This window comes from Gavialis gangeticus, unplaced genomic scaffold (genome assembly GCF_001723915.1).
Source record: "Gavialis gangeticus isolate Ggan-Ray unplaced genomic scaffold, GavGan_comp1, whole genome shotgun sequence".
In the NCBI taxonomy this organism is placed as follows: Eukaryota; Metazoa; Chordata; order Crocodylia; family Gavialidae; genus Gavialis; species Gavialis gangeticus.
Window position 1 is genome coordinate 20,322,502 of NW_017729006.1, and position 11,347 is coordinate 20,333,848.

Below are 11,347 nucleotides of genomic sequence, written 5' to 3' on the forward strand. Positions count from 1 at the left end.
GGGGGGGGGGGGGCGGAAATCAGAGCTCCCCCTGCACCCTTTATTCACCAAGACGGGGGTCCAGCTACAGCTGTTCCCCCTCACTGCTTTGTGGTACTGAGCAGCCCCAATATGCCGGTACCCAGCCCATACCATTGCCTCTCACTCCTCACCCACAGCCACCTGCTGCTCTAGCCCTGCCGGAGCGGTCCCCAGCTGCCAGGGACCTAGGTCCACAGCCCCCGAGCACACACAGCAGCACCCAAGCCCCAGCTGCCCCCTGGGCAGCACAGACAGAATGGAGCCCATGAGGGGTGGAAGGGGGGCAGATGTGGGCTGCCCGTTGCAGGCTTGGCCAGGGTGGCAGGGCTGGCTCCCCACCTCTGCGTTCAATCCCGGGGTGGGGCATGGGGGGCAAATGACACCCCCCCCAACCCTCCTGATGTCTCCACAGCCCAATAGGCAGGACCCAGCATAGCAGGGCAAGGCAGACTGGGGCCAGGTGCTACCCCCACGAGCCCCACACCACTATGGCGAGGTGCCCTCTGTGCTGCCACCCCCATTACTGCCGGGCGGGCAGGCAGGGGCACTTCACCATGGTAGCGTGACAGCCTGCCCCCACCCCACACACAAATCTGGGGGGCATTTGCTCCCCAAACCCCACCCCAGGAATGCACACGGTGAGGGAGACTGCTCTTCTAGGGGGTGGTGTGGTGGGAGCCATCTACAGCTCCGTCTTGCTCCCTACCTGGGCCCTGGTACTCTGCCAGCCTGCAAGAGGAAACCCATTTCCCAGGTTCTCTCATTTTAAGGAGAAAAATCCGAGTTTTGCCATGTTTTTAAAACAAACGCAGGCTCACCTTGTATATTAAGGCAATGACTTGGCCTGTCCAGCGGTATTTTTCAGGTGACAACTGCATGTGAGTTTTGATAACATCAGCAGGTTGCGTAGCCAAAGAAGCCAGGATTCCTGCAAAGATCCCGCAGCTGAAGTTCACTAAGGGGATGAGGGCTGGATCCAACTGATCTGAAATGGAACAAAAAGAAAAACTTCTACATACTGCTCAATCTTACTTTGCAGCACATGACTTTTCCTACAATCTGTACACCACACTGAACAGTTGTTGAATTATTAAATAATGAGAGAAATAAGAACTTTTAAAAGAAAACTTGGAAACTAACAGATGACTCAAATCAGTATTGGTGTACGTTAAAAAAGGGGGGGGGGGGAAATCACTTCCACTGAAACTGGGTTTGAGATAGAGACCTAGAAATAAAGACAGAGTGTTTTCAATGGCAGAGGCTGCCAAGGGGAAAAAACAAAACAAAACAAATTGAGCAAGTCATAATTTAGTAGAGATTGCAGAAGTGGAGAGAGCTATACAGTGTATAAAAAAAACTGAGCAACTGACCACGTCACTGAGCAAGTTATTGCTGCTGGATTTTCTGCCTCTTATAAAAGTTCTGAAACTGAAACTTTGGTGTTGCAACTGATCACACCAAAGCATGATCCTATCCATATGTAACCTAGACTAAAATCCCTTGAACACCAACATAAGGCTAGTTCATCCTTTCATGTGACCTCATTCAGGACAAACTTATAGTTCTCTGGAAGTGACAGAGAAAAGCACCACCTAAGTCCTTTCAGAGAATTTCACCTCCCGAGACAAGGACAGAATAATTAAAGCAAAATGAGCTGTATATTGGAAGTGCAGGGGGTAAGGAGAAGGAAGATTTGTGTTATCATGTGCATATTCATCCTTACCCTGAGGAGTGATTTTTTTGGTCTGTGTGTAGAACATCAAGTAGATGCCCGAGAAAGGTGCATCCCGCAGGAGTGTTGCTGTCAGCCCACTGTACAAGCCATGAGCTCCTTCTGTTCGATAGATATTCCTCAGGGCTCCATACACACTCCTGTAGCCATACTTTCCACTCTGCAGATGGCACATAAAACCAATTATTAACATTCCAGATACAGTGCCTCCTCAAGAGGAAAGCTTTAATGTAAAATCATGTACCTATACTCAAATGGAGCACTTACATCACTGTCCCTGGGTGACACCACAACAGGTAGGCAGTTATAACAGATGCCCAAAGAGGCAGAACCATCAGAAACCAACCAGATTTTAAGGTCAGCTTCTTACACTATAATTAGCATATTTTCCAGACACACAATCTGAAGCACATATAATGTCAGGTGGGATGGAATAGGAAGTAGTCCAGAGACACCCCATGCCAAACAGAGAGCCGCAGCCTCACTACAGTGTTAACAGCAGAGCTTCCAATATGCTTTTCCATAGTTATGCTACTTTAACTTGTTGCATTATATAATAGTTACATTACTGTTACTTTTTGCTAACAATTAATACATTCTGCTCCATCCATTTTCATCTGATGAAAAGATTAAACCCAATCCTTTCAGAGAATTAATCATGTTGCCTCTACAACAGTTTCCAGAAGGAAACAAGCTATTAAAAGTGGAATTTGACCCTTATCTCCTGCACAGCCAGTACTATGAAGCAAACTTGTGCAATGGAACTAATCCCTAATATCCGGTAATAATACTATACCTATTTATTACTAACAAGGCTTAATGCCCGAGATAGTCACCTTGCTCACCCTTGCTATGATGGTATTCGAAATATTTTACCTACTCATGAGAGAGTTCTTGCATCACAAAAGCAGTAAGTACAATTTTTCAGTCTAGCTAGCATTTGAACTTTGCTTCTTCTGTTTTAGGTGCTCAAATGCTGCACAGAGGATCTCCACTTCTTTCTCTCACTCACATATCTCCCAAGCAGAAGTTCCATTTTGTTATAGGAAGGGGCATGGAATCAACACAAAAAAAGCTAACCAGAAGGGTAATAAGAGGAAAACAAAGGCTTACACTTACTTCATACCGTGTCTTTACTACGGTTATGGGAAGCAGGCAAACCCCTGCTACTGTGCGAGAGCTTACTCCCAGAAAGACCGACTCTAGAGCTGTGGGGGAGCAATCCATGAAAAACTTCTGCTTCATCATGTACAAGGTGCTGAAGTAAATTCCAACCCCAGGGATGCATCTTGCAAAGGACTGCAGAGTGAAGAGTGAAAATTGGAGATAGTGATTTTCCCCTTCTCATGTTCTATGGAACATTGTGTTAAAATCTGCTATGAGGCAAAGGAAAAAACTGGTACACTGTAGAAAAGTGAGATAAACAGAAATTATTGCAATCCCCAACAATGTGCACACTCAACACCTGACATGAGTTTCAGCTGGTGCACCACCACTATAAATATATACTCCAGGTTTTTATGGCAAGATTTAGGTGCTGATTCACTGAGCACTGTAAGACCTAAGTGACTCATATGGCTAAGTCCCATTCTAGGCACTTAAATAGCTCAATCAATTGGCCCCTAAGTAACTTAGACGTTTGCAGCAGTGAGCAAAGCAGCACTTCCAGACCTTTAACAAAAGCTGAACCATAAGTACCACTTGATGGTGGGTAAAAAACAAAAAAACCCCATATAGTTACACACACGCACACCCCCACACCCCACACACAGAGTAATAGTCACTTACTGGAGAGGCCCCTTTCCAGAGCCCCAGGAGGCTTTCAGTGCGAACAACTCTAAAGAGCAAAGCAACCATCCCCACACGATGTGACCTGGAATTAAAAAAAAAGAATTAAGAGGCTGCACTAAAATTATTCTCCCTGGAACCCACTCTACAGCCCAACCCTAGTCCTACTTCATCCACCCAGAACTTCCCAGATATACCTCTCTGTGCATTAACTACAGCACCTCTGAGCCTCCACCTCTATTCTGCCATTCCTCTTTGTCCAATCAATGCTCTCTTCATCCAAGGTTCATAGGGCCATGGTCATTCCTACTGCTTATCTACTGATTATGACATTTCTTCATGATAACCCCATAGGAGCAACTAAGTTATTGGTGACTGTCATTCATCATCATTGGAGTGGACTAATACCAGGCATTATGTTAGGCAAATGGACACAGCTACCTAAATTTGATACTCTTGTCACACCTTATGTCCAGAAAAGAGTATAGCAATTGCACAGGATTCTCCATAATATAACAGTGTGGAAGGGGACAATCTCCCAGGCCCAGTTTGGCCCACCTGCCTGTCTTTGGGCAAGCTGCCTACCTTACTCATCTGCCACGCCTTGTTGTAAATTAAAGATGGTAATTAGGCGGGAGACGGCCCTTCGAGCGCCCTTATGTTAAAGGGCGGTATACACATGACTCCTACATCCCCCTATCGTATCCCATGCCTCGCTGATGTTCCCATGAGTTGTCTGGCTTAAGGCTGGGCCCAGCTCAGCTCAGTGTTAGGCTTCTCTCATACTACCCTATACAGGGTTTAACACACTGCCATATACAGGGCCTCTAGCACTCCACCTGTTCTCACCAGGCCTCTTCCACTCATGCTCCCTTTTGGACCTCATTCACCCTGCCCTGCTCCCTTGAGCAATCCTAGAGGGCCATCAAGCTTGACTCTGCACTGCTCGGCCAGCCCTGGCACAGCCTCTTGGGCCTCTCCCGCAACCCCAATCTGAAGAGTGGCTGGGCAATTAGCCAAATACTGGGCCAACTCCATCCCTGGCCCTCACCAAGTAACACAGCCCACTGGTTCTCAATTTGGGGTTAGTGACTCTCCCCTTTCACTCATGGCTCTCTCTCTCTCTCTCTCTCTGCCGCCTCACTCAGCCTCAGGCCCACTTGCGGCCCCAGGTACCCTAAGGCTTACCTGGATCTCTCCGCCCCTTTCTCCCAGGGCCCCAACCTCACTCTCTCACCCCTTTCCAGGGCTCCAGAGACTTACAACCCAGTGGGTCAGGTGCCCCTTGCATGGGCGTGCCTCACCCCACTACTCCTCTCCAGGGTCTTACACCCCTATGGCCTTCGGTGCCACCCTTGGATGTGCCTGGCCCCACTACCCACTCTGGGACCAGGTGTTTCCCATGGGCGTGCCTGGCCCCACTCCCCTCTGATGTTATAACCCACTAGGATGGTGAGGGATGAGGTTAAGACACCCCTATCAGCCTTTCACCAGGTAACTGGCCTGGCATGTCTTGAGGACTCCCTCACCACAGGGAGTCCCACCAGGCCACCTTTCCCTGGCAGGGTGCAGTTTCAGGTCATGCCCAGGAGTCTCCTGCCATCCCCATAGCTCCTGCCCTTACCTCCCAGATGTCCTTTGAGCAGCAGAGCAGCCAGCTGGTGTTGCTCCCTCAGCTGCTGGCAGCAAACTGCTCCCCAGCCCAGAGAGGCAGGATCTTAAAATGGCCACCTCATCAGAGCTGTCCTGCACCCGTCCACCGCCTGTTCTCCTCCTGACAGTAATAGGCACCAACGGTGCCCTGCCACCCACCTTTCCCCTTAAAATTGGTTCCTGGTGGGGAGGCTTTTCCCTGCTGCTTGCAAAGCAGGCTCACTCAGAGCCAGCAACAGCCCTTAAGTGGTGAGCACCCCGCTCATGCTTCGCCACAAACAGACATCCAGCTAATAAACAATGGATTACCTATGGCATGGAAAAGATAGGACAGAACTCTTGGGAATAGGATTTCACTGCCATCTTTCAAAAATGTTAAAGCAACACACCATACTGCTCCTCATACAGACACTGTTCTACGAAAGCCCCTCTCTCTCATACACCTGCTCAGCAGCCAGCAACATGTGACTGATACCCATCAGCTCTACAGCTTAGCAAACAAGAAAATGAGACCATCATGACAGAAGCTGCAAGCACTTACCCATTGATGGATGGCTGCAAGGTTTGCAGCCGGGTTTTGATCAGGTCTAGGGGCTGGAATAGAAGCGTAGAGCAGGTCCCACTGATGGAACCACATACAAAAGCCTTCAGCACCGGATGCATCTGAAAAAGAAATCCGGACTTTTCAAAAACCCATCATAAAGGTGGCAGCTTTGTTAAGAACTGTGCAAGAGTTAAAAAGCCAAGTGATATGTTACACAGCACAGAAACATAGCATGGAGGGATCTCCTGCGTCACTGCAACAGTTCCATGCTGTCTTAGGCAACCACTTTCAGAAACCAGTTTCAGAAACTGACCTAACTCCATCTCAGAAGCAGTAAAGTTTTGGGCCCCATTAGCCCTACTGCAAGCAAGACTCTGGAACAGGCTCCTTTCAGTTACAAGCCTGTTTCTCATTTCTGGACTATATTTATTTAGAACCATTTATGACCAAATCTGGTGTCAACGATGTCCTGTTCTTTTCTCTCCCTGATGTATTTATAGCGAGAAAGCATATCCCCACTCAAGCATTGTGGGATCTTGCCAGCTATCTGGGATCTGAACACTGGGCTCAATATTCTTCTTGTAGTTCCTTCAGCTTCACGACTCTCCAGTGCCTGATATAAAAGAACAACATACACTAAACAGGCTACAAGATTGTGACTGGGGAGCCTGTGACTGTGCTCCTGAGCTTCAGTGAGTCTTTTACCATAGGATAAGTGACACGCATAAGCTATCTTACTGTAAAATCTGCAAGGCTAACTTGTCTCCTCAGCAAGAAATCCAGAGACTGTGGAAAAGCAGTTTTGTTTTTCCCCTCACAGCACTTTAACAGCCGAAAAAACCCATGAAAAAAGAAGTTTAAGTAGTCTACAATAAAGCCACCTCACATGATTTATATGAACAAAGAGTTTCTATGCCCTCCAAACAGTCACATCAAATAACACGTCCTGCTAACATAACTTTGGCAAGGGGACCCATCCCAGGAACCTTGTGACAAGCAGGTTTTCAGCTGCTCTCAAAGTGTTTTTTAACAGCAAGTCTTCTTAGATAAATTATATCCAAGTAGCTTCTAATATTTAATTGGGACCATCTCTCTCTCTAATAGGTTGCAGATGACTCCTGAGATTTCCTGAGGATCATTATTCTTACAATATTAAACATCAAGATGCCCTTCCTCCCTTGACAGCTGACTCCCACTAGACATCTGTGCATCCAGGATAACAACAAGCTCTTTCATGAGAATGGGAAAAGTAGTAAAAAGGACAAGGCATTTGAGTTCCCTTAGACCAGCATTTCTCAACCCATGGGTCACGACCCAAAAGAGGGTTGCAAGAATATATGAAATGGTCGCGAACAAAAAATGGAGTCTCCTTTAAAGGAGAAAAAGTGTGAAACAGTAGTTTTCCCCTTGCAGGCTGGCACTACTTAGGGCCCACCATCACCTATACACCTACCCCCTGCCCTATACAGTGGGGGGCTGGGGCCTGGGGGCAGCAGGTTGGGAGTGAGGGGCACTGGGTCAGGACTGGCCACTGATACTTACAAATGGGTCTGGTACAAAAAAGGTTGAGAACCACTGCCTTAGACAACTGGGTTTCCCACATATGCAGTCCCATTCATGCTAATTCTCACTTTCTTTTTTAAAAAAACAAACTAGCCAGTGTTTTGTTCTGAGGACAGCAAGGGAGATATTATCAAGAAATGCAGAAGATACAAAGGCTTCTTAAAAATCTTGCCGTACTTCTCAAACCTAAAAACCCAAGAATGTCTTGCAAGCTACGTACACATTACAGTATAAGAAACTGTTACAAAAAGCTTCCCACTTGAAACCCCATGACCTTCTTTTCTTCGTGTTTTAGCCAGTTTAAGCTGTTGATGTTATCTTATTACACCCCAGTACCTCTTTACCTTCATGGTGACTGAAGCAACCTTGTGCATTTAAGGTGTGTAGAGCACCAGGGAGCCCCAATCCTTTACTGAGGCCTGTTGGTGTTACTGTTGTACGTGCAGTAGTAACTGTTTGGAGCATGCTGCTGGATAGTTCTTGTATTTCTACCCTGAACATTAATTAACCACTCTGCTTAGATGTCTGGCTAATTTACAAATATGGAAACGAAGGTTTTGTACAGCATTTCTGCTGCAGCTCAAAGCAAGACACTTCCTCTTCTCTCTGAGCAGCAGGGACATCTCCACAGCGAGCTCCATGGCTTTGCAAACCCTTAAGCCACAGGCACCTGATGAAACCCTCCCACCCGCTGGACATGACAGAAGGGAGCGACTCAGGGAGACTCGGAGCCCCTGGGGAAGGCAGGCCCCAGCATCCACGCATGCTGGCAGGACCAGGGCTTTGAAGGACTGCGGCCAGGCCCTGCTCAGCCCGCATTGTAACCCTGCTGAAAGCGCTGATGCACTCCTCCAGCCCGTGCTAGTCCAACCAACGCGGCTGGCTGGGCTGGTTTTACCCCCGGCCACACGGGACCTCGCCACGGGCAGCGCAGGCCTCTGGCCCGGTCCCCCCATCCAGCCCCGACCCGCTTAGCTTACGGGAAGAGGCTGCGAGCGCTCGGCGCGGAGCTCGGCAACCCCGCCCCACGCAGCCGGCAGCTGCTCCGCGACACCAATCCGCTCCTCCGGCAGCGGCTCTGCCATTCCACAGCCGAGCCCCAGTGAGAACCGGAGCGGAAGTGACGTCCAGACACACCTCCTGTCCCAGCCAATCGGGAGGAAGGAGGGGAGAACCCTCCCCCAGCCCCGAAGAGTCGTGGGTTAACCCTTTCCTCGCCATGCTGCTACTTGTCTCTCTCTCTCTCTCTCTCTCTCTCTCTCTCTCTCTCGATGCATCTCTATATTTATTTAGATCTAGATAGACATCTCTATATAAGTGTAGGCGGTTTCCTTTTGAGTCCCCCCTGACAGGGCTGTGCTTTCTGGTCCCCCCTTGGGGTGTGATAGACAGACAGACCGATCGATCTAGATACAGAGCTCTAGAGATCTAAACAAAGACTCTACGGAAAACCCTCTCCTTCCCGACTGCCTTCCCACACCCATAAAGACCGCGCTCGGGGAGGCGGGCGCCCGAGGAGCGCGCTCCCCTCCACGCTCTTACCAGCAGTGTTCCCATTTGCTGGCCTACATCCGGAGCCTGGAGCAGAGGTCGGGATTTCTGGAGCATTTCAGACACCGGATCAAGCAACGAGGCCGACTTCAGAGCTTAGGAGCAGTCCCGGGCTCGGCTGCCCGGTTCCCCAGCCCCACTTGCGCCTCGTCTGGCCGGAGCGGGGAAAAGCGAGCTTCGCTCCCGAGAGCCAGCCCTGACAGCTGTGCAAATCTCGGCGGGGCCGCTTCTTTCCAAAGCCAAAAGTAACCGCAGAGCCGTGCTGGGGCTGTGTAAAACAAAGGCGGGAATGGCAGCCGCTTGCTCCCCGCGCCTCGGCGGGGCTCCTGCTGGTCCACGCTGCCCAGTCACTCGCGCCCACGGCCTTGCTGACGGTGTCCGCCGGTGGGCTGTGTCCGCCCAGCAAGTTTCCAGGCCTGCTGGGCCCAGCCCCGCCCCTTGCTCCCCCTGCCGAGCTAGCATAGCCTCAGCCTCAGCCTGCCCCGCGTCCTCCAGGAGCTTTTCCAGCTCAGAAAGTGTCCAGCCAGGCACTTGCCAAGCTGCTCCTACGCCACCTGCTGGGGAAGGCAGGCCTTTTGGCTCAGATCGAATTAAGTGCCTCAGCCTCTTGCCGCCTAAGATCAAGCAGGGGCATCCAAATCCCAACACCTCCAGCCTTGGGGCTGCTCATAGGATGGGCCTAGGACAGGGGCAGGCAAAGTGCAGCCCGCGGGCCAGATGCAGCCCTCCAGGCCATTGCATCCAGCCTGCGGGACCCCTAAGAAAATTAGAAAATAAATATTAAGCTGCCCCGGCTGCCTGTCATGCGGCCCTCGATAGTGTGCCAAAACTCAGTAAGCAGCCCTCCTCCCAAAATAATTGCCAGTTTAAAAACAGTTGTACCATGCCAGCTCATTGCCATGCATGCCTCAGGGTCCACTGCAGGGAAGGGGCCAGCACTGTGCTCCATTGCTGGGGTATCCATCCCCAAAAAGTCTGGCATCTGCCTTGGGAGGCAGGAAGGGGACGGAGTGGAGGATCAAAGGGGGGCATGCCCCTGTTCCTGTCCCCATCCTGCCAGGCCCAGCTGCAAAGGGAAGGGGGAGCTGCATGAGTGCAGTGGCCCTGGTTTGGTGGCTCTGGCTCCAATTTTGATGACCAGCATGGGGGGTTTTGCATAGTTCATGGTAGCTATGAGGTAGGTCTCAGATTAGGTCATAGCTCAAGCCTGTGGAGTTTTATTCACATTTCAACAGGCTTTCAACTGAACAAGGTAAGTGCCAGTTCACAGGAGTTTTATTATCTCTTGTGGTAACATCAACCAAATAGATGATGGAAGAACCTGCATTGCACAGGGTTTCTAATTTAATATTCCTTCTGGAGGGAGAGGCTATGGGAAATTCAAGCCTCCTTAACCATTTCAGGAAAGAAATGCCTATGTAGTTGATAGTGTCTTGTCATCAGTCCTGGAAATGTGGCTCTTGCAGAAGTCAAGCTGGCTTCCTCTTCTATATGGTACTCCCTTTTCGGACATATGGGCAGGCAATTTCTGGTACTTAATGCCGGTAGATGGCCCAGATCTCCACTGGATATCATTAACAGCTGTGTGAATGTGCTGGAAAGTAGATACTCCCTCCCTACCAGTTGCAGCACCAAAGTGCAAGAGCTCAAAGTCCCAATCCTTCAAATTAGCACAGAGCCACTGCCCCCAGTTTTGAAGGAGGGAACAGATATGGGAAATGTATGGCTGCAACTGATGACCTGTCACATGAAAATATCCACGTGTCAGGCAGGCACATTTGTGCATGTTTCCCTTAGCCTACCAAATTTAAGGGAAATTTTGGTGTAGCTAGTTAGTTGAAAAGTTCACAAAGTAGTGTTCAGTCAGTCACTCAAGAATCTAGTGATGCCTATAATGCATGTGTGAAAGGGAAAAATGTAGGCTTTAGGCATGTAATGCCTGCTCTCCAGGAGGTGAGCTCTGTTCAAGAGCTTTTCCCTGGCCTGAATGGGGAGAGGCAAGGAGAAGACAGTGGAGTGGATGAAGGCTTCTTTCTATAACTGGATTTGACCTACTGGATCAGACCATCTGGCTATGCAAGTGGTGCCTTTTACTTAAGTTCCCACATAAAATGCCACTTTTTACTCCAAGGATTAGGGCATATTCCAGTCCAAATTGGACGGAAGTGTCCTGGTCTAGGATCCACAGACAACTCTAACTTTCAGATGGTGTATGTACAACAATTTCTATTACATCTACATGATATTAATATGCATATACACTTCTAATAGCAACAATAAATCAAACAACACAAAACAGACAAGACAGTTTTCATTGTCATAGGAAAGCCATGGTTTAGGAGAAGAAAATGCTGATGATTCCATCCGTTGTGCCATGGCCTCATATTTAATCTGTTTTCCTATAAAAGATAAAAGAAAGAGCTCTCCCTTTGCTGGGGAAGGTATTGGTAGCCTTCAATTAAAGCTAGCTCTTCAATAATTTCACTTTTTGTTAT

The 11,347-nt window shown here is 49.1% G+C and overlaps 1 protein-coding gene across 2 annotated transcripts in view; it reads right to left on the reverse strand.

Moving 5' to 3' along the window:
• Window positions 1-9,020, reverse strand: part of SLC25A38 (solute carrier family 25 member 38) — a 12,759-nt gene extending 3,739 nt beyond the window's left edge. The window contains exons 1-6 of one of the 2 annotated variants that reach the window (XM_019508918.1): window positions 8,844-9,020; window positions 5,736-5,857; window positions 3,542-3,626; window positions 2,873-3,052; window positions 1,745-1,913; window positions 840-1,006 (exon numbers count right to left, since the gene is read on the reverse strand). In XM_019508918.1, the coding sequence (XP_019364463.1) occupies window positions 840-1,006; window positions 1,745-1,913; window positions 2,873-3,052; window positions 3,542-3,626; window positions 5,736-5,857; window positions 8,844-8,909 (789 nt within the window). In that variant the 5' untranslated portion in view covers window positions 8,910-9,020. Of the gene's footprint in view, window positions 1-839; window positions 1,007-1,744; window positions 1,914-2,872; window positions 3,053-3,541; window positions 3,627-5,735; window positions 5,858-8,281; window positions 8,409-8,843 lie in introns of those variants that run through there. The other variant, XM_019508917.1, reaches the window with a different exon arrangement.
• Window positions 9,021-11,347: the final 2,327 nt, after the last annotated feature.